General features: G+C 34.5%; 1 protein-coding gene and 1 pseudogene across 1 annotated transcript; both read left to right on the plus strand.

Moving 5' to 3' along the window:
* The first annotated feature begins 1718 nt into the window (after positions 1-1718).
* LOC134273408 (uncharacterized) lies at positions 1719-2823 on the plus strand. The gene is made up of 4 exons (XM_062755602.1): positions 1719-1890; positions 1978-2057; positions 2155-2363; positions 2773-2823. The coding sequence occupies exons 1-4, from the start codon at positions 1721-1723 to the stop codon at positions 2821-2823; spliced, it is 510 nt and encodes a 169-aa protein (XP_062611586.1). The 5' UTR covers positions 1719-1720.
* Positions 2824-3174: 351 nt separating this feature from the next.
* Positions 3175-5614, plus strand: LOC134273406 (DNA polymerase III PolC-type-like; annotated as a pseudogene).
* The last annotated feature ends 17426 nt before the right edge of the window (positions 5615-23040 follow it).

The following is a 23040-nucleotide window of genomic DNA, read 5'->3' on the forward strand; positions in this document are numbered from 1 at the left end:
CATTTACATCTTTCATCTTTCAAATCGATGTCACAACCATCTTTTTGCCACGTGCCTTGGATGAAATTCATTTTAGGTTTTAAAGATATAGCAAGGAATTCTATTTTCCGTTCGCTTGAAAGCATCGTAGGTCCAGATATAAGAAATGAAGGATTTCCTACAAAAAATCAATGTAGAAAACGAAAACAGGGATAACCTCCAATATTAATTACTGAGCATTTATTTATGCATATATAAATTTATGATGCTTTTCATGTATTTATTATAAGATATTTTATTATTTTCTCTTTCTTTACAGGTCAAAATGTAATGTCGCATTTGCTAAATATCAATGCAGAAAAAAATCAAATAAACTATCGATAATTATATTTCTTCCATATTCTAATATGCATAGATAATAAACAAACAAGAAAAGTATCATAGAAGAAAATTAAGTCAATTATGCTTCTGGAGAAATTGATTTGTTCCTTTTCATATCACGAAAACTATTATATATTTTTATGTACCTACCTGTAACTTTAACCGTTAGCCAATTGCTCACACAGTGGTCAACACCGTTAAACACCTCCAAACGATAACGTCCATCGTCGTGAAAATTGAGGTTTTTAATCATCAAGGTACAATAAGAACTATTTTCATATTTTTTGGTTTTCAAGTCCAGGCAGAATTTATTTTCTTCGTTTTCTTTGAACCAACGATATTCTGATACCCTTGGTCGAGACTTCACCTTCGTTTTGAGGCAAACCACTTTCCCATATTCACCTTCTATTGATTCTGATATTATTTCAATTTCTGGAGTATCTGTTTAAAAAAACAAGAGAATCATGTTCACCATTTCTCACATAAGCAACAGACTCGAAAAAAAAAACCGAAATCAGTTCAGTATTGAAAACATTAAATAAATATGGTTCCGACATTTGTTCTTGAGGCCTTGTTCTACCTCCAAAGGCATGACTCATAGCTTTGATGGAAAAACATCTTCGCGTGACGTCATAGTATTCATTCCGTGTTTCCGTCTATTTTTGGTAATTATTTAAAAGCGACTTATATTTCCGGTATGGTGTCTAATGGGGCATGGCCCTCCAAAAACAAGAAGGGGCGGATTTGAAAAAGGGACATTTAAACAAGTAACAGCATTGTCTAAATTAGAAACACTCGTTGGAATTCAGATTCCTGTTCAAGTTCGAATTCAGGGCCGATATTTATTCGCAGAACTTATTATTATTATATAAACAAAACCCTGTGTATAATGTTATCATTAAATCAATAAATTGTGACAATTATCTAACGATGAAGAACCAGAGAGAACGGGACTCTCGGACAAAATTTGTCGCTTTTTGCAGATGGTCTGAAAATGTAAGCTATGTAGCCAGCCATTACATTTGATAAACACTGTAGGTGAGAGGAAATTTGGGCTAGCCAAATTTTAGAAGTGAAGTGCACGTATTCGGAATGTGGCCTGGTTAATGACGTTCCAACTGGAAGTAAACATACAACAGAGAATGGAGGACAGGCTTGGGATGTGAATACCAAGTTAGCTGCAGGTATGATAATTTGTATTTGAATTTTTAAAAAATGGAAAATTAAAATCATAATTGCAATAAATACCCTTAATACTCCATGTGTGAATTTCAAGTCAAGTACACATAGCATACATGATGCAATAAAAAATAAGCAATGTCTGTCCCAAAAATTATGCCAAAACACTTCAACTGCAGGGATGATAAATGAAGGTTTTGGGGAGACACACATTAACAGTATTCTTGCTGCCTTGAACATTCCAAGCATCACCCAAAAAGCACTTAAGAGGAGGGAGAGAGAAGTCGGACACCAACTTAACTTTATGGCAGATGAATCATGCAAGAAGCAGTTAAATAAAGAACTAGAAGTGTAGGTATTGAAAATGTTTGCATGTTTGCATCATTGGATGTATATGATACTGAATAATAAAACATATAATAATTATTTGTATTAAAGGAGTGATGGAAAACTGACCGTTTCTTTTAATGGTGCCTGGCAAAAGCATGGAACTGGTCATGCTTATAACAGCCTAACAGGTACGACTTAGATAGTAACTCTTGTACCATAAATATATTTTTAATTTTGTCCTTTCCTTTGAAATTAAACAGATGTACAATAGTAAGTGTTTTGCAGGACATGCCACATTATTTGGAAAAAAAACAAAGAAATGCATTAAATATGCTGTTAAAGGAAAGAGATGCAGGATATGTGATGCGGCAAAGGACAAAGGAGTTTGTCCACGAAAACATAACTGTTCACGTAATTGGTCCGGTTCTTCAAAAGCCATGGAACCGGCCATGGCTTGTGAAATGGTGCAGAGCATTTATGATGATGGAGGAAAGGTACATATATATTTATGCACTGCATATATATATATATATTTATGCTTGATATTAATCTGACATAAAATATGCAAAAATTGTTTTATATATAGTGATTATTATTGCTATAAAGCCACAGTTGACAATACCATATAATGCATTGTTTGAGCTGCAACCATAGAATATAGAGAAATGTTTCATATATTGCGTACAAGGGCAAGCCAAAAGAAATAGCTGATGGATTGCAGAATATAGTCCCTCACTTATACGGTAAGGAAAAATTATGTGCATTTGTGTGAACAGTGTACAGTATATTTGTATAATGATTTTAAAATTGAAATTTATTTATATATTTATTGAGTTGTGCTTATGCAAGATGACTACCACATAAAATATTGATTTTGACATAAAATTGTTCTAAAATATGTAGGTAGATACGCTTGTAATGGATAATGATTCCACTACTATCACATGGACTTAAAGCCACAGTTGACAATACCATATCCAAGCAGGCTGATAAAAACCACACCAAAAAAGGGTTCACAAATGTTTTGTTTGAGCTGAGCAACAACCACAAGATCCTGAAGAATACAAAAGTTATGCAACCATATAGAGAAATGTTTCATATATTGCGTTAGTCAAAACGATGGGCAAACTACAAAAGAAATAGCTGATGAATTGCAGAATATAGTCCCTCACTTATACGGTAAGGAAAAATTACGTGCATTTGTGTATAGCAGTGTACAGTATATTTGTATAATGATTTTAAAAATGAAACTAATTTATTGACTGTCTCAGTATGACAGAAAAGTGTTTTATTGTTTAGGAGAACATGATGGTTGTGGCTTATGGTGCAAGAATGAAAAAAAGGACTACAAACCAAGAAATTTACCTTTTGGGAAACCATTGAATTGTCCAAATCTTCGACATGCCTTAGAAAATCTATTCCTATAAATATGCTGCAAAGGCAGATGAGCTTGCATCTGGCTTGGTTCAACACAGGTCAACGAAAACTTTAATCACATGGTGTCGTCAAAAGCTCCAAAACGATTGTAAGTCAAATTTTAAATGCTGTTGGCAGATTTTTTGAATATTTTAAAGTATGTAAAGTGGTGCTGCTAATAAGAAATCTGTACACTAGAAATTATGTATAAAAAACATGATCAGGAAATTGCAAATCATAACAGGTTTTATGGAGGCTCAGAAAGTCTAAAGACAAAAAGACTTTAGCTACGCAGCTTTTGTCAGAAAAATGATGGTCATAACTACATTACAGAGGTGATTTAAAGTTGCAGAGTTGAAAAGTGTCATTTGATATTGTTGACAAGTTACAGTTGACTTTACAAAACCGTTTGTTTTTTGTAATTAAACACTGTAAGCCTTTCAATGTTCATCAACCTTTTGTTGAATTTGACAAATGAAAAATCACTTTAAAAATAATAGAAGATTTTCAAATTGAAGTGTTAATGACAATTAGATATGTTAAGAAATCTTGCAGGACAAAATTTTAAGTAAATTTCCTTTTTGTATAACAATCTTAAAAAGGAATGATGACATTTATCTCAGTGTTTTATCTTCTTATCTTAATAAATTTTATTGCATTTCATTTTATTGATTTTTGTTACCTTTCAGTTCCAGTGTTCTTATTGCTTGTCACTTTGATTCTGATTCATAAATTTATTTTCTCAAGTAAAAACTCTGTTTTTATGTATCTTTACCAATAAAACTAAATTTTAACATGATGTAAAATTGTTAGAGTATCTATCATTTTTTTGGTGAAACTTATTTTGCTTTCATTTTATATTTAGTTGAACAAGAAATGCTCTGTATCCCCTGGACAATTTACGCTGAAGCATGCTCAAAAGATGGAGAAAAGATTGAAAAATCAGCGCCTTCGTCAGAGTTTATTTACTTCCAAAAGGCGACGACTGGAACTCAAGTCTTTGAGGGCAATGAAAAACTCCACACAGTCTGTATTAGAAGGTATATACAATGATGCTAACTTGTAATTAGTACCAGTTTTAATGTAACCTTACACAGTTGTACAAAACTCTTTTGAAAATGAGTAAAACATTAGTTATTCTGTTGCATACAAGTGTCATTGTGTCTGCAGGTGATACATACCAGTCAAAGATTGGCATTGAAGAAGATTTAGATCTTGAGGACATTGATCTCACTCCAGTATCTTTTCCAAAGGATGGTAGTGAAATTATTTTTGACTTGGAAACTACTGGTCTGGGTAAGTTCATTGTATATGCTAATGTACTTGTTACTTATCATTTACTTAGAGTAAGGTACTACTGAAGTAACCATTTCATTTATTAATTGATTTTCCATAACTTAGTATAACGTTTCTGTCTTTCTTTAATGTCTGACTTTACTTTTCTTTCCGCTCGGACATCTGATATTATTCAGATAGCAGCAGCCTCTGGAGACGAGGAATTCAGTATATATATGACCCCAACGACAGAAATTAGTAATGGAGCTTCTGAGGCCACAGGTTTAACTTATGTTGGAGGTGTCCTGAAACACAGAGGCCAGGCTGTGAGTTGTGTTACTCCCCAGGAAGGACTTTCACAGTTTCTAAATTTCATCAAGAAGTTTTCAAAGCCAATTCTGGTGGGACATAACATTCAGAGTTTTGATTTGCCAGTCTTAATAAACCAACTGTCTAGATATAATTTATATACAGATTTCCAGAAAACAGTGTTTGGATTCATTGACACATTAAAGGTAGCAAAGAGAACATGGAAAAGGCCTGAAGTTGAGAACTACAAGCAAGAAACATTGGTCAGAACTTTTCTGGACTTGAAATATGATGCTCATAATGCTTTGGCAGATGTACAATCCCTGCAAAGGTTGTATAAGAAGATGATGGCAAACTGTCTTCTTTCAAGTGATCTATTTACTCTTAATTACTATGCATGTAAGCAATCACTTGACCCTTTAGTGAAAGACAAAGTAATTTCAAGCCAAACAATGAAGAAACTTCTTCAGTGCTCACTCAGTTTGTCCAAACTTAGAAGTATTCATAAACGTGATACCTTTAATGGAATTAGAAATGTGTTTGTGGAGCAATGTGAAGGGTCAAAGGTCCCCAGAATCTCCAAGTCTAAGGCAGTTATTGACAAACTCATTACATATCTGAATACATGATAGGTTTATGTATATGACTAGTATAATAGTATAACATCACATGTTAAAACAGTATATGTCTTGGTGTTAAGGTTTTTCTTTTCACAGGTGAGCAATTTAGGCCATGGGCCTCTATATTTCATTATTTAAGGTGTAGAATTAAATAAGATGATTTACCTTGTCTCTATAATAGAAAACTGAACCACAGAAACTTTTTTAACGACCTACTTCAAAATGTAATGAAATTTTGAGAATTTTTGTGTGGGGGTGGGGGTGTAAAAATGCTTGTACTGAATTTATTAATATGGAAAGGTGTCATTTTTTTCAATTAATTAGATTCTCAAATACAATATTACTTAATTTGTAAACCATTTTTTGGATTGAAACCATCAATTTGAAATTATAAGAGATTCTTTCGAGAAAAATATGTAAAATTAAAGCCAATTTTAACAGGGATAGAAGATGAAAAGTCATGTAAATGGATATATGTTATTTTTAATGATAACAATGATATTTTTTATGTAATTGTAAATGATTTGTCATTCATCGGTGGTTCATACATTCATATATTGTCAAATATATTCATGAAATATTCATAATAAAATTCTACTCTGAGTTTTGAGTGAATTGCATTTGGGTTAAATATACATCAAGTGTTGAACTTCAGAATTAGTATGGAAAAGGGCTACTTTTTGGGATTATTTGGACACTTACATGTGTGACTTGTAAAATATACTGACAAATTTAAGTTTGAACCCATAAATACACAAGTATGGATATACCTTAACATTAATCTGTGATTCTTCCCCTGGGAGACGTGCGGAAGCAATTAATGTCTGCAGTTTTGAGGGAGGGATCTTAAAATTTACTGGGTTAAAATTATAGGTAGAATATTAGTTATTTAGAGGCCTTTGCCCCCCCCCCCCCCCCCCCACCTTGTCTTTTTCGGGTGGGGGTGGGGGGTGGGGGAATGAAATAAATTATATTAAAGAAATTCTTCAATAAAATAAGCTGCCTTTCACTTTTTTTTTTACGTAATTCAATTTCAAAATATTTTTTCTCAGTACAAATAAATTGACATCGGGTAGTTGTGGAAGCACCGCGTCGAAATATAGATAAAAGAGTACCTAATTTCCGGAAGTTTACATCATTTCCTGGTTGAACAAGATGGAGACGAGTACTGAATGGGTAGACGTTACCCGATTGGCTATGTATATATTTTCATTTTAAAGTGAATATTTTCTTTTGATTGTTTTTTTTCTTATTTTCTTCAGTCCAATATTTTTTAAAAATAAATTTTGGTACCAGTGCCTCTGGCATTTTACGTATTTTGTAAATAAAGATATTTGACAGTAACTTTTTAGGGTATTTGTACCACTTCCTGGGGTAGAAGTTTATTTTTTCTTTAACTAAGAAAGCTTAAAACCTAGGATCCACCCCCAGAAGTCTGCTGCCGTAAATTGTCTTGCTGGCGTTTTGGGAATATGGGTGATTTGCATCAATTACACTTTTATTGACTCCATCGCTGTCGAAATCGGACGAGATTTCTTGGCATGGTCAGAAAATCAGTCAGAGAATACATGTAAAAGATTATTGGCCTTGTCATGATTTGGATTTTGCTTGTTTAAAGAACTTATTATTTTTTGATTTTTATTATTTTTTCATAAGAAATATTTGAGAGTGTAACTTTTATTTCTTTGTTATTTTGTTCTTCGGGTTTCATGCATTTCGCCCGGTCCAGTAAATCAAAATTATTACCGGTATATATAAGTCATTTTGTGTCTAAACATATCATATCAAAAGAATTTGATTCATAGGCAATGAATTTTAAACAAATAGAAGGGGGGTTGAGATCTTTCACGGTCAGAAAAATCCGTCAGAGAATACATGTAAAAGATTATTGGCCTTGTCATGATTTGGATTTTGCTCCTTTAAAGAACTTATTATTTTTTATTTTTTCATAAGAAATATTTGAGAGTGTTACTTTTATTTGTTTGTTATTTTGTTCTTCGGGTTTCATGCATTTCGCCCGGTCCAGTAAATCAAAATTATTACCGGTATATATAAGTCATTTTGTGTCTAAACATATCAAATCAAAAGAATTTGATTCATAGGCAATGAATTTTAAACAAATAGAAGGGGGGTTGAGATCTTTCACCATGCCAAGAAAACCTTAGCATTCTCTCCGTATAGCAAACTCAATAAAACATTAAATTAATCTGTGATTATTGGGAGACGGCGGAAGCAATTTGTCTGCAGTTTTGAGGGAGGGATCTTAAAATTTACTGGGTTAAAATTATAGGTAGAATATTATTATTTTTTACCTTGTTTTTTTATTTTTATATAAAGAAATATTCAATAAAATAAGCTGCCTTTCACTTTTTTTTGTAATTCAATTTCAAAATATTTTGTACAAATAAATTGACATCGGGTTTGGAATGTTTTAAATATAGATAAAAGAGTACCTAATTTCCCGAAGTCCATTTCCTGGTTAAGATCAAAATTATTACCGATTGGGTATATATAATTGTTTTTTTTCTTATTTTGTGTCCAATATTTTTTAAAAATAAAACATATCATTTTGTATAAAGATATTTGACAGTAACTTTTTAGGGTATTTGTACCACTTCCTGGGGTAGAAGTTTATTTTTTCTTTAACTAAGAAATTAAAACCTAGGATCCACCCCCAGAAGTCTGCTGCCGTAAATTGTCTTGCTGGCGTTTTGGGAATATGGGTGATTTGCATCAATTACACTTTTATTGACTCCATCGCTGTCGAAATCGGACGAGATTTCTTGGCATGGTCAGAAAATACAGTCAGAGAATACATGTAAAAGACTCTTGTCATTTTGCTCGTTTAAAGAACTTATTATTTTTTAATTTTTTTATTTTTTCATAAGAAATATTTGAGAGCGTTACGATTTTGTTCTTCGGGTTTCAATCGGTCCATTAAATCAAAATTATTAATTTTGTGTCTAAACATATGCATGCAATGAATTTTAAACAGAAGAATACCGTCAGAAAATACATGTAAAAGATTATTGGCCTTGTCATGATTTGGATTTTGCTTGTTTAAAGAACTTATTATTTTTTAATTTTTATTATTTTTTCATAAGAAATATTTGAGAGTGTTACTTTTATTTGTTTGTTATTTTGTTCTTCGGGTTTCATGCATTTCGCCCGGTCCAGTAAATCAAAATTATTACCGGTATATATAAGTCATTTTGTGTCTAAACATAACATATCAAAAGAATTTGATTCATAGGCAATGAATTTTAAACAAATAGAAGGGGGGTTGAGATCTTTCACCGGTCAGAAAAATCAGTCAGAGAATACATGTAAAAGATTATTGGCCTTGTCATGATTTGGATTTTGCTTGTTTAAAGAACTTATTATTTTTTAATTTTTATTATTTTTTCATAAGAAATATTTGAGAGTGTTACTTTTATTTGTTTGTTATTTTGTTCTTCGGGTTTCATGCATTTCGCCCGGTCCAGTAAATCAAAATTATTACCGGTATATATGAGTCATTTTGTGTCTAAACATATCATATCAAAAGAATTTGATTCATAGGCAATGAATTTTAAACAAATAGAAGGGGGGGTTATCTTTCACCATGCCAAGAAAACCTTAGCATTCTCTCCGTATAGCAAACTCAATAAAAGCCGAATTAACATTAATCTGTGATTCTTCCCCTGGGAGACGTGCGGAAGCAATTAATGTCTGCAGTTTTGAGGGAGGGATCTTAAAATTTACTGGGTTAAAATTATAGGTAGAATATAAGTTATTTAAAAGCCTTTGCCCCCCCCCCCCCCCCTTGTCTTTTTCGGGTGGGGGGGGGGATGAAATTAGTTATAGTAAAGTAATTCTTCAATAAAATAAGCTGCCTTTCAATATTTTTTTACGTAATTCAATTTCAAAATATTTTTTCTCAGTACAAATAAATTGACATCGGGTAGTTGTGGAAGTACCGCGTCGAAATATAGATAAAAGAATACCAAATATCCGGAAGTTTACATCATTTCCTGGTTGAACAAGATGGAGACGAGTACTGAATGGGTAGACGTTACCCGATTGGCTATGTATATATTTTCATTTTAAAGTGAATATTTTCTTTTGATTGTTTTTTTCTTATTTTCTTCAGTCCAATTTTTTTTAAAAAATAAATTTTGGTACCAGTGCCTCTGGCATTTTACGTATTTTGTAAATAAAGATATTTGACAGTAACTTTTTAGGGTATTTGTACTACTTCCTGGGGTAGAAGTTTATTTTTTCTTTAACTAAGAAAGCTTAAAACCTAGGATCCACCCCCAGAAGTCTGCTGCCGTAAATTGTCTTGCTGGCGTTTTGGGAATATGGGTGATTTGCATCAATTACACTTTTATTGACTCCATCGCTGTCGAAATCGGACGAGATTTCTTGGCATGAACCATTCAGCGATGTAGCACTGATCATGCTCAGCTCTTTGTAACATTATAAGCCAGCAAGTATCTTTATCGAGGTACATTTAGACCATGTGTTAATTAACCAAAACATTTTCTGTAATAAATTGAATAATTTCAGATTAAACACTTTTGGGTTAATTACTAATCATTTTCACCATTGGTGTAAATTGAAAATATTAAAACAAATTGTACTTTTCACTGCTTGACATAATACGAAATGTCTAACAAACTAAAACAATTTTTCATTTGAAATGTGAAATTTATGTAAAAGTTCATATTTCATTGTTCTGTTTCTACTCAACTGTTCTCCTATGCGACGTTTCTTTTCATAACCCCAGTCTTCTATTACTAAATATTATTTCTTTCTATAAATTATAGGCCATCAAATCGAGTCCTTCACAAATTAACTTTACCTCTGAAAAGGGTACAAACATTTCGACAGGGGGTCATCAAATGTGTGTGTAGATCACGTGGTCAAGCCTTATCGGCTAGAATCTTACAAAAACATATCAAGGGCTCCCTAGTTTCGAACATTAAAAGTAAGTTAGTAATAATTTTCACAAAGTAATTGTCAATCTATGTACTTAAATTTTATATTTGTTCAATGCATAAAAAATATTTCACACCAAATACATGTACGCATACCTTCCTTATTTGAATCAAACACTTCATATATTAACAAAAAAAATAAATTGAATTTATCTTCAGTGGAATTGGAACATTTAGAAAAAGAGAGCTTTGGTTGAAGACAATAAAATCCAAAAGGCAAAACAGAGTGAGTTTCCTCAAACTGCCACCTGACTGCATCGATGGACACTTAACGAACCATAGACAGATTCTTTCATTGCTTGGTGCAACTCAAGAGGCCTACAGAATGTCATTTAATGACATATCCAACAAGGATGATGACAAGAAATCAATCTGCAGAGATCTACACCCTCACATTACCAACTTCTCGTCAATTTGGTGATTAGCATCAGTTTTATAGATTAAGCAAAGATGCATAAATATATACATGTATTGCCAAAAATTATGCTGATAGTACATAAGCTATTAAGGATTAAAGATGGACTCAGGAATTATATTTATGTTCATGTATGATGAATGAGTTAGATATTCATTGAGCTTGTAAAATCATTAAAAAAAACCATTTACAACCATGACACTACTGTTACTTTCCAGGTTTCCAATTATTATGTTATAATAAACATTATAAATTCCATGCGAAATAGACAAGAATAATAAAAATACATTTGATTAATGATTAAATTGACCTCTGAATTTGTTTCTTTTGGAATTTGACATGCAGTACAACAGATAAATTGCCATAGAAATGGCATTACTCGATCGGCAATACATCTACCTACCAACCCGCCGACCTGCCGACTTATCTAAGTGCCGACCCGCCGACCTGTCTGCCGACATGCATAAATGCCTACCTGCCGTCAACCATCTGTGTACCTGTCTACTTTTTATGTACACATCTCCCTTCCGACCGAGATATGCGTTTGAATATACAAATGTAAATTATTGCGCCGAACTTTGTCCGTACACTCCACTTGACCCAAATTGACGGCATCTCGCCTACTATGACGTCATAATGTATCACTGATTTAGTCAGGGTAGAGTATTCTGTATGATTCCTTTATTCCCCTGCGCACCAAATGACCTAATTGAACCGAACGGCAGTGTGGTCTAGGTGATAGAATTCTTGTTATAGTCTGCCGAATGAATTATGAAGCATTGTCCCGAGATTCTGTGGGCGTCCCAGACCAAATATCCAGCCCAGCAGAATCTCCACCGAGATTATGGCGCCTCCTGTTAGAGGCGGCGAATTCCCATTTTTAGTATTAGAAGTAATGTTCGTTGTACCTTGTTTTTTCCTGCATATCTGACTGGCCATCGCCACTGGAGAATTTTTGTTCATTTTGAGGATAACTTAATGACAGCATAACTTTCCCAATTCTGTATATTCTATATATATTACGTAGCCCAAGTTATTTTCTTTTATTCGCTGTGCAACATGTACTGCCAAGTCATCAGTAACACTAATTAGAGTGATTGGGAGATCTTGTATGGAATCAGGATTAATGTTTTACCTGACTGACTTGCAATGGTTGCCGAAGTCACTCAAAAAGTTGAAGTCCAAGAAGACTGCCAAAAGATACACATAATTCCTGCGATGCTATGTTTAGAACATCTGCTGCGATGGTTACTGTACACGTGGTTAATGTGGTTGTTGGAAGGGCCACTTCCGATGCAGATGGGTAGCTGTGTAGGCCTGGTATTTCTCGCATAGGGTGCTTAACTAAAATAACTAAACTTAACTAAAATTTAACCAGTAGTAAAGGAATAACTGTAAGAGTAATGTGCAACAATATTTTCGAAAAGTGGTGTAAATCTGATTTGGATAAATAAAAATTCCAAGGAACTTACGGAAATTAAAATGCAAGATTTTTAAAATCAACAAATTATAAACTTAAGACTTTTCAACTTTATACACAACTATTCCCCACGATACCTTAAAGTCCAGGCTTTTTGATATTTGGCAGCTGCTCTTTCAATAAAAATGGAAGTCGTAAAATTACTTTCCTTGTCATAGGTCATTCGTAAAATTATTGTTAAAAACAATTTTGTACATATAAGTACTCTGAAATTGACATAAAAAGATGTTCGAGTTTCTGATTAACAATATATATGTGTTTTATGGAGACCCTGTCTTTCAACAAGGAATTCCTATGGGTACAAATTGCTCTCTTTTATGAACTTTGATATTGAATACTGTTCGTTATCTCCATTTCCTTCATTAGTAGACATATTTTTTGCGTGGTTCTTCATTTCAACAAGCTTGAAGCCCCTTAAACCAAGGATACTTCGTGGTAAGGTTGGTAGAAATTAGTCCTGCGGTTCTTGAGAAAAAAATGAACATGTTAAAAGTTTACGACAACAACGATGGCGACGACATACAACGGACAAATTTTGATCAGAAAATCTCACTTGAAGATGTTAGTCTTGCAGATATTAACTCTCACTTAAGCATGTTAGTCTTGTAAATATTAGTGGACTAGGTTTGACTAGCTTCCAATCATGGAAGGGACTCTGTATCACAAATTGGAAGATGTTGGGTAAATTTCCCAAAATCCCTAATTAATGAAATAATTAAGGATTCATGATGATGTGATTGGGGGTCATTTAGGTTTTAAAAAATCTTTCTCACAAGCTAGGGATAAATACGTCTGGCACAAAATGTGTCAAGATATACAGTTCCACTGTAAAATGTGCGATATTTTGCATCGAGAAAATCGCCTAACAAGTATCCAAAAGCTTTGTTACAAACTTACAATGTAGGTGCTCCTATGTGGAGCGATGGGCTGTGGATATTTTAGGTTCCCTTTCAATTACAGACAAAAAGAATTAATATTTTTTAGTGGTGGGTAATTACTTTACCAAATAGCATGATGCCATACCAATCCAAAAAAATTTACAATAAAAGCACAGAAAATTGTTGATCATGTTATCACAATATATGGAGCTCCAATGCAAATACGTTCTGACCAAGGTCAAACTGTCGAGTCGGATCTATTTCAAAAGATGTGTAAAATACTAAGGACAGAAAAGACCAGGATTACCCCCTTATTGTTCACAGTCGGACGACATGATTGAGAGGGCAAATCCAACTGTTGAAAGTATGTTAACAGTTGTAGATGAAAACCAGGAAAACTGAGATGAACCGATACCCCTCATAATGCTCGCTTGTAGGTCTTCGGTCCAGGGGTCTACAGGTGTGAGTCCTTCAGAGATGGTGTATGGTCGCCCCATAACCTTGCCTGTTGATTAAGTGTTAGGGAGACAAGACTCTAAGAAATTTGCTTTTATTTATCTAAAAGAAATGACAGCATTCACAATTTTGCAAAAATAACGTCAAGTTCGCTTGAAATTGTTGTTTTGTTTGATAAACATGCTTGCGAAAATTACGGTAGATAATATGCTCTGTTTTATACAATGTTGATGATCTGAAGATATTTTATTGATATATAATTATATACATGAATATATGTGTTGAATCAATGCATTCTATGCAACGGTCATGTTGTAAATTTTATGCATTGCATGTGCAAAGGTTCAAATGCACCCTTTGTGAAGGTCGATAATCCACCCATCGCATCAGGCGGAGCAGCATCTCATCGCAAACCAACTCGGATTTTGGATTGCAATGCTCCATGTGCAAGAACATGCTGTCTAGGAAAAATCAGAAGCTTAACTGTGAAGGATATGTAGTATTTAATGGCCAGAAATCCACAATGTCAGCTAATGATGAAGATAAAAAGGAGTTTGTGGATTTTCAAATACAAAGACGAAAGTATGTAGAATCATTCATGGAGAAAACTGCCCCAATATGTTCAAAGGGTACACAGGGAAGAGGACTATTATGGTGAGACACTTCCAGAATCGACAAATTGAGAAAAAGAAAAAAAAGTGAGTACTGAAAGTTTGGACGAAACCCCTGTTTTACAAATTAACAAGACAAAGCAGTCAGACAGGCCACCTCCGCCGGCAGATAAGAAGACTAACCGCAAGCTTTTTGACCTTTCATCCAAATCATCTCTCTCCTTCAAAATCACACCAACCAAGAAATCTGTCGAAAACCCCGACATATCGGTGCATGCTGCAGAGACACCCTGTGAAAAAGTGCCAAAAATCCTAGTGCCAGAGTAATGTCCAATTGCATATGAAAGAAATAATAATAGTGTTAGGAATTCAATGGAAAAAATGGGTAATCTCAAACGTCGTAGGACGGAAATGCAAGAGTAGTAAACTACCAAGGCGTTTGGGAAGGCCGTTTTTTGTTGTCTTGATAAAACAGGAGGTCCTCTTATTTTTTTTATCCTTCGAAAACATGCAAGGTATAAACCAATTACTTTATGAAAATATCAAATGTATAGTTTTCAAATTGTGATAAACTAAATACATTATCTATTAAAACATTTTTTGTATGGCTTTTAACCTAACAGTTCTTGACAAATATGACCCAAAGGACCAAGTTACTTCACATTCGAAACTCTCTGGAAACTCCAATGGGTCATCACGAAAACTTCAACCCCCCCCCCCCCCCCTTTACCTATGTGTCGATGTAATATACTTCACAAAAAAATTATAACTTGATCACACCCCAGCCTCGATAAACATGAGAAAAAAAAATCAGCAAAATAAATCAGATGATCACGTAAAAATTGCTACGGCGCTTCATCACCTATCTTTTTTAAAAGATAAACTAGTGATGACCTATGCTATAATGACACAGTTCATGAAGAATGGAGAAGACGGGAAAACCTCGCCTTAGGATTTATTTAATCTTATGGTATAAAATCAGTAAAGCCAGTAGGTACAATATAGTACTTTCTGAGAGTCAAACACCATAAACCCCCCTAGAATGCCTTTCTTCCTCCACGTCATATCTTCTCTGTTCCAGATTTTATCGCCTTTCTTCTATTTTCAGACTTTTTTTCTCTACCTATAAAAGTACAAGTAAAGAACGTTTTACAAAAATAAGTTGATTATTGTATTTGATTTATAATTGTACTTTTCGAAATATTTTTTTTTAATCCAGAAAATAGAGTACGGATATTTTCATAAACTGTACCCCTAATCTCTATCTATTTTCACTAGGTCATGTGCCTAATCATGTGCCGGAAGATCTTTTCTGTTCGTAAAAGGCGACTAAATGGGGCGGTCCTTCGGATGAGACAGTATAAACCGAGGCCCCGTGTCACAGCAGGTGTGGCACGATAAAATCCCTCCCTGCTCAAAGGCCGTAAGTGCCGAGCAGGCCTAAATTTGCAGCCCTTCGCCGGCAATGGTGACGTCTCCATATCAGTGAAATATTCTGGAGGGACGTTAAACAGTATAAAATCAATCAAAAAATCAAAATCCATTGATTACTACCTATCAGTAAAAAAGTTTCCTGAAGACATGTATTGGAGGAAGATGGACCAGCTGTATATATTCCTCCAGGAATTCCCTCTGTTGCTGTCTGTCTCATCGTCTCTAATACCCGCAATTCTGTGGCACTCGGTATCAGTGCAGACGATGACCCTCCTGTTTTTGGTAGCTTCCTTGCTCGCATGCGATAATTTTTTTTTAGAGTCGCTGTAAAATTTATCATTTTTTTTTCTTAACATCATCGGCCGTTCTCTTCCCCTACTTACCTAGCCTACCTTCATCTTAAAGAAAAATTTAAAAATGTAATTTCTTAAATTATGATATAAGAATATGCATATGAACACTCAGTATAATTCTTAAATTAAACAAAAACAAATATATTTACAAACATTTCACATGTATTTCGCTATAAAATGTGTGAAAAACTGACATTCAAAACACAGTTTTGACAGAGTAACAGTCTTATACAACATAACTATGCACTTGGTTTGTTTATTTAATACCCAGGAGCAGAGAAGAGGATTTTCAAAGAAATAATGCATTTTCACAATATAATCTATATACACAGTAGTCCCGCCCTGGCACTAGAACTCCTAACCCAGGGGGCCATGAATTTCACAATTTTGGTAGAGGACTCAAGGATTGCTAATTACAATCATGCAAACAGTTTGACTGCTTTATGTCCAGGAGTAAAGAAGAAGGTTTTAAAGATTGCATTAATTTTAGTGGTTTTTGTCCAATCCCTCGGGCCCCAGGGGGGCAGTGACCATGAAATTCACTATTTTTGGTCCTCTTCGCCCAAAGATGCTTTATGCTATATTGGTTGAAATTGGTTCAGCGATTTCAGAGAAGAAGCATAAAATGTCAGATGTTAACACACGACGGACGAAAATGGATAGCAATAGGTCACCTGAGTGACTCAGGTGACCTGAAACAAGAGGCCCATGGGCCGCATCGCTCTCCTGAGTAATTTTGGCCATTCTGTTATTTAACAGATTTTTCCCTTTGTAATACCTATCTTGACCTTGCCCAATCCCAAAGGGTCATGATTTAAACAATTTAGATTTTACATTACCCTAAGATGCTTCCACATACGTTTCAGCTTTCCTGGGCTAGTGATTCTTAAAAAAAAGATTTTTAAAGTTTTTCTCTATATATTTCTATGCTAAACTTGGATCCCTATTGTGACCCCCCCTCCCCCCTCGGGGGTAATGATTTGAACAATTTAGAATCTACACTACCCCAGGATGTTTCCACATAAGTTTAAGTTTTTCTGGACCCGTGGTTCTTGAGAAGAATACTTTTAAAGTTCTTTTCCTGTATACTTCAATGTTAAATTGGGTTTCCCTATTGTGACCCCGCCCTAGCCCCAGGGATCGTGATTTTAACGATTTAGATTCTATACTACCCTTGAATGTTTCCACATCAGTTTCAGCTTTTCTGGCTCCGTGGTTCTTGAGAGGATATTTTAATGACCCAACCCTATTTTTGCATTTTCATTATCTCCCCTTGGAAGCGGATTTGGCCCTTTATTTTAACAATTTAAACTCCCCATCCCCGAAGGATGCTTTGTACCAAGTTTGGTTAAAATTGGCCCAGTTGTTCTTGAGAAGAAGTTGAAAATGTGAAAAGTTTACAAACGGGGGGACTACGGACAAAGGGTGATCAGAACAGCTCAGGTGAGCTAAAAAGGATTTTGTAAACGTAATTGTTACGCAAGGATTGTCCATAAATGTTGAACGCAAAAAGCGTTAATATCCGCAGCATATATTTAAAAGAACTAGAATCTGCCTTTTTCATCTCTCTCTTTCGATTATAGATTTATGTGTATTATCTATTATTGAATTTAAATCTGATTTCATGCTTATAAACCTTCGAAAGATCAACCAATCGAAGAATTCAATAAATAAATTAACAAGAGGCCCAGGGGCCACATCGCTCACCTGAGGAACTGGTTACGTAAAACCTAGAAGCAAATATCAGAAAATTTAAAATATAAGTGTGTTCAAGAGAGGAGGGGGAGGTGGGTATTTGAACAAACTTTAATTTATTTTTCCTACGTATTCCTATGTTAAACTTTGTGGCCCAACCCTTTTCTTGGAGTCATGATTTGAACAAACTTGCATCTACATTACCAGAGAATGCTTCCACATGAGTGTCATTTTTCATGGCCCAGTGGTTCTTGAGAAGATTTTCCTTATGTATTCCTGTGTTAAACTTGGAACCCCCCCCCCCCCCCATCATGGCTTCACCCTCCCCCTGAGGGTCATTATTTTAATAAACTTGAATTTACACTACCTTAGATTGCTTTCACCCGAGTTTCATTTTTCCTGGCCCAGTGGTTCTTCAGAAGAAGAGTTTTTAAAAAAGATGCCATTTTTTCACTAATTCATAATTTTCTCAACTTAGAAAGTGGGAATGGCCCTTCTTTTGAACAAACTTGAATCCCTCTCACCAAAGGATACTTTGTGTCAAGTTTGGTTGAAAATGGCCCAGTGGTTCTTGAGAAGAAAATGAAAATGTGAAAAGTTTACAACGACAGACAGCGGACTAATTTTGATCAGAAAAGCTCACTTGAGCCTTCGGCTCAGGTGAGCTAAAAAGTAGTTTCAAACCGAATTCCACGGTTTAAAAAATATTAACGTTACATAGAACCATTTTTAAAAGATCCATAAATATAATTATTTATAATATTGATTAAGAAATCAAATCAAGACTTTCAAAACGTTCATTAAAAATACTTCTAAAATTTTCAAGTCCAAACAAATGTGAAGAAAAATATAGATTTTATTAATTTCTCAATGTACCAGATGTGGCGTTAGTCTAACGGTTAAAGCGTTAGCCATTCCGTCTTTGTTTTAGACTTTCTTTTTTTTTTGAATCTCCGTTCCAATTGTTTTGAAAAACTAAGAAATGTGTAAATTCGACATTCATGATTTGATTGATTGATTATATGCTGTTTAACGTCCCTCTCCAGAATATTTCACTGATATGGAGACGTCACCATTGCCGGTGAAGGGCTGCAAATTTAGGCCTATGCTCGGCACTTACGGCCTTTGAGCAGGTAGGGATCTTTATCGTGCCACACCTGCTGTAACAAGGGGCCTCGGTTTATACGGTCGCCCCATTTAGTCGCGTTTTACGAAAAGCAAGGGGGTACTGAGGACCTATTCTTACCCGGATCCCCACAGGGCCATTCATGATTTGTGAGAATAAATATAAATCAATATAAAAATCATTTTGCACCCATAAAACAGTTTTATTGACTTTGTAACTGTGGCTTAAGGAGCTACCATTAAGCACCTGTAACCCACCATTAAAAGGACACAGTGAGTCAAAATCATGTCTTTCTTCTAAGATATCTGCAGCATACAGAGAAAGACTTATGAAAATTATGAGTATATAGCTAAGATATGACTATTAAACTGCAAGAAAAAACTGCAGGAAAACAAAGGTATCTACCGTTTCGTTGTTTTCGTGTTTGTCAAGGTGACGCCACTTTTATTTTTAGCTCAAACTTGTAAACAACATTCAATTGGGGCATGCAAACTTGAGAAATATGTTTTAACAACGTTTTAAAAGATTGCCTCTAAATGTTTCCTCATTACTCTTACGATTTACCGTATTTTGTACGGATTTGTAGTTAGAAATACGTATCACATTTTGCTATTATGAAAATACAGAAATCGGAAATACGTTCGTTTGGAATTTAGCAGTCAGTTTTCGTTGTGATATGTCTTTGTTTCACGTTTTTGATTCGCTAAAAAAGAAAAAAAAACTTCAAACACTTAAGTAATGTCGGGTTGTCAAAACGCTGTGGTAATAGAGAATGACTAAGACCATATTGTGAACCCAAGTTTTTGTAACCAGAAAAGCAGTTCTCTTTTAATTTATGTAAAATCGATGGAAAGTTCAATTTTACTGGCAAATGCCAAATCTCACAGAGAAATCTAATCAAAAATACCGAGAGATGACAATATGGGTAAGCAGGTCTGGAGAAGGACTGATTGTTAGTGTTGATGCCGGCTGGCAGAGGAGAGGAAGTGGAAGTTCATATGACAGTTGATCAGGTGAGTTGCATTTATTGATAAGAAATCAATAACAAGGTTAAAAACTTAACTGGGAAGTAAGACCGAACCAATTATTTGATAAAATATTATCAAAAACATTTCTTTAATTTCATACTTGTACTTTTTTCTTTGAAAATTAATGGAAAGCATGATTATCAGCTGCTTGTACAATTTTATATGAACGCAATACAACTGGAAATTTTTCTAGGACATTCATCTACGACTGGAACCCAGACTGGTAAAATATTGAACTTTACAACAAGGTCCAAATCGTGTCAAACATGTGCCCTTGCTCTCTAAAGCTTCCCCACCTTCACACGAATGCAGCATCAACGGGTATGGGAGTGCCAAGGGTATGGAAAGTGAATATGATAGAAGAAATTGTTAAGGATATGAATGATGCTTTATCAATTCATGTTAAAGAAATTGTTGGAGATGAAGACAGTACATGTAGTACAGTTTCTAGACTTCGAGCAAACATTGACAAAGACAATGATAAAATATCTGATGCCAATCACATATGCCAATCATGTGAAGAAGATCTTGAAGAACAATCTGTATTCTGTGAAAGAAAGTCATGAAACTTTCACTTAAAATTCATTCAGTACCTCCAGCGATGTTTCAGCAACGTCCTTGCCCAAGGAAAAGGGGACGTTGCAAAGCTGGTACAGAGTCTAAGAGCCCTAGCACATCACCCATTTGGAGAACTTTCACTCTGTTCGTCGAACTGGTTACGGTTCCTGAGAAATCCGAAAGAAAAATATCGATCCTTATCTCATGGTAGACCATTGTGTGATACAAATTTGTAGTACCATCCTTGACATCATAAAGAGATATGCACTGAATTCTGAAAAGTTGGCAAGTTTAGGAAGCGCAAAGGGAAAAGGGAAATAAAAGCCGTTGCTTTAATGTTTAAAGCAAAACATAGAAGGTGATTAGATTTTTGGAATATCATGTTACATGTTGACTACTTTATTTTTTTTTTCACATTCTTCATTGTGAGTGTTTTTCAGAGGCGGAAATTTGACCACTTCACGTTTTTTTTTTGAAATACTATATCATTGTACATGTCGATTTCTTTATTTTTAAAATATTATGTTCTCCATTGTGATTGTTTTTCGGAGGCGGATATTGGGCCACTCCACATGTAGATTATTAGATTTTTGAAATATCATGATATTTGTAGACTACAATACTTTTTAAAATTTCACGGTCTCTTGTGTGAGTATAATAATATCGAGGGCTGCAATAGGGCCGCTCTACTTGTAGACTATTAGTTTTTTTAAATATCATATTTGTAGACATTTTTTTTTTAAATTTCATGATCTCGTGTGTGAGTGTTACCGTATATCCGGTTTTTTTCGCGGTAATCTATTTTTCGCATTTTTCGCGATCATTTTTAATTCGCAAAAAATAAAACACGCAGAAAATTATGTCCATTATTGTGTGCCATAAAAGTGTACCCTCTAGTTAACTGTGAGTAGAAGCTCACACTGTCACTCAGTCATGTGTACACTGTAATTATCCGATAATACGATCTACTTACACACCCAGTGAAACATTTATTTAAAGAAAAGCTTTCTTAAAATTAAGATGTCCATCTTACGATATTTTGCGAAAAAGGACAGTGACACACAAATATTGGGTCCAGAATTTGACATCGCTAAATCATTAGTAGAGGAAGTACAAAATGCCGATTCTAGTCCTAAATCAACGCCAAAAAAGCGAGGGCAGTACGGAACTTATAGTCCAAAACAACGATTAGATATAGGAAGATATGCGGCAGAACACTGCAATGCCAAAGCCGTCGCTAAATACAGCCCCATCATCAATAGAAAACTTAGTGAAAGTTCCGTCCGTAGTTTTAAATCTGCGTATCTAAAAGAAATAAATCCTCGCAAACGCAAACTGGATTATTCTGAGGAACCAGAACGTGCTGAACTGACAGAACTGCAGCCTAATAAGCGGGGGCGTAAGTTTCTTCTTGGATCAGAGCTTGACTCAAAAGTGCAGACATTCGTCAATAATATACGTATTTCTGGGGGAGTTATTAATACGGCCATTGTAAAGGCTTCAGCCCGAGGCGTTGTGTTGGCTAAAGACAGATCTCTGTTGTTTGAAAATGGTGGTCACATCGAACTAACCAAATCTTGGGCAGTGTCTTTGCTTAAACGTATGGGGATGGTTAAACGTAAAGGCACAACTTCAAAGAAAGTCATACATGTTGAAAATTTTGAGAAAGAAAAGGAAAAGTTTCTTCAAAACGTGAAATCAAAAATTGATTCAAACGATATCCCCCCTCAATTAGTCAGGTCCAGCACAATATCTTTAACAAGCTATATTGCTTTATGTAGCTATATAGCTTTATCAAGCTATTGGCAATAGCTTTATCAAGCTATTTTTCATGTATGAATTTACAAAAAAATAATAATAAATAAAATCTAAGAAGTCGAATTCTGAGTTGTTGTCAGTATGTTCACCCGTGCGTATAAATTACTCACTCACAAAAAAGAGGGTATAAAAGTGCGTCATTTGAGGCGCTCAACATTGGAAAGTTCTGAAAGTGATGGTGATGAGTTCTGTTTATAAGTGAAATAAGTTTTAAAACTTAATTCTGGGATAAAACTCACCATGCCCTGCGTCTTGTGTGCTGTTTAATCAGTTCCCGTCAAACCAGATGTACTGTGGTGCACGTAGTTGCAGAGGAAACCCGGTTAACGGTAAATTTTCCGTTACTTTCTTGTAAAGTATGGAAGCCAACTTTGATTAATAATGTAGGAATGCAAAGTCAGATTTAATTTTTGGCAAAAGTGAAGAGTTTGGCGTATATTTGATTTTATTTTAGTTATTAGTGTAAGGCTTTAAATATTTTTATGGGGCACGTGTATTACTAAATGTATTTATGAATTTAAGATTATTATTTCAATGTGGAAAGGGGGGGTTTATATCAATGAATAAAATCCAAATTCAAATGATAAACTCAAACTTTTATCTAAAGCGCTTTCGCCCCATGCGGGCTCATCAGTAGATGAATATATATATATATATATATTTGATATATATAGTAGATGAATATATATATATATATATATTTTTTATAGAAAAACC

The sequence above is a fragment of the Saccostrea cucullata genome, unplaced genomic scaffold, assembly GCF_032062105.1.
Source record: "Saccostrea cucullata isolate Sc308-1 unplaced genomic scaffold, CSIRO_AGI_Scuc_v1 ctg10116, whole genome shotgun sequence".
Lineage (NCBI taxonomy): Eukaryota > Metazoa > Mollusca > Bivalvia > Ostreida > Ostreidae > Saccostrea > Saccostrea cuccullata.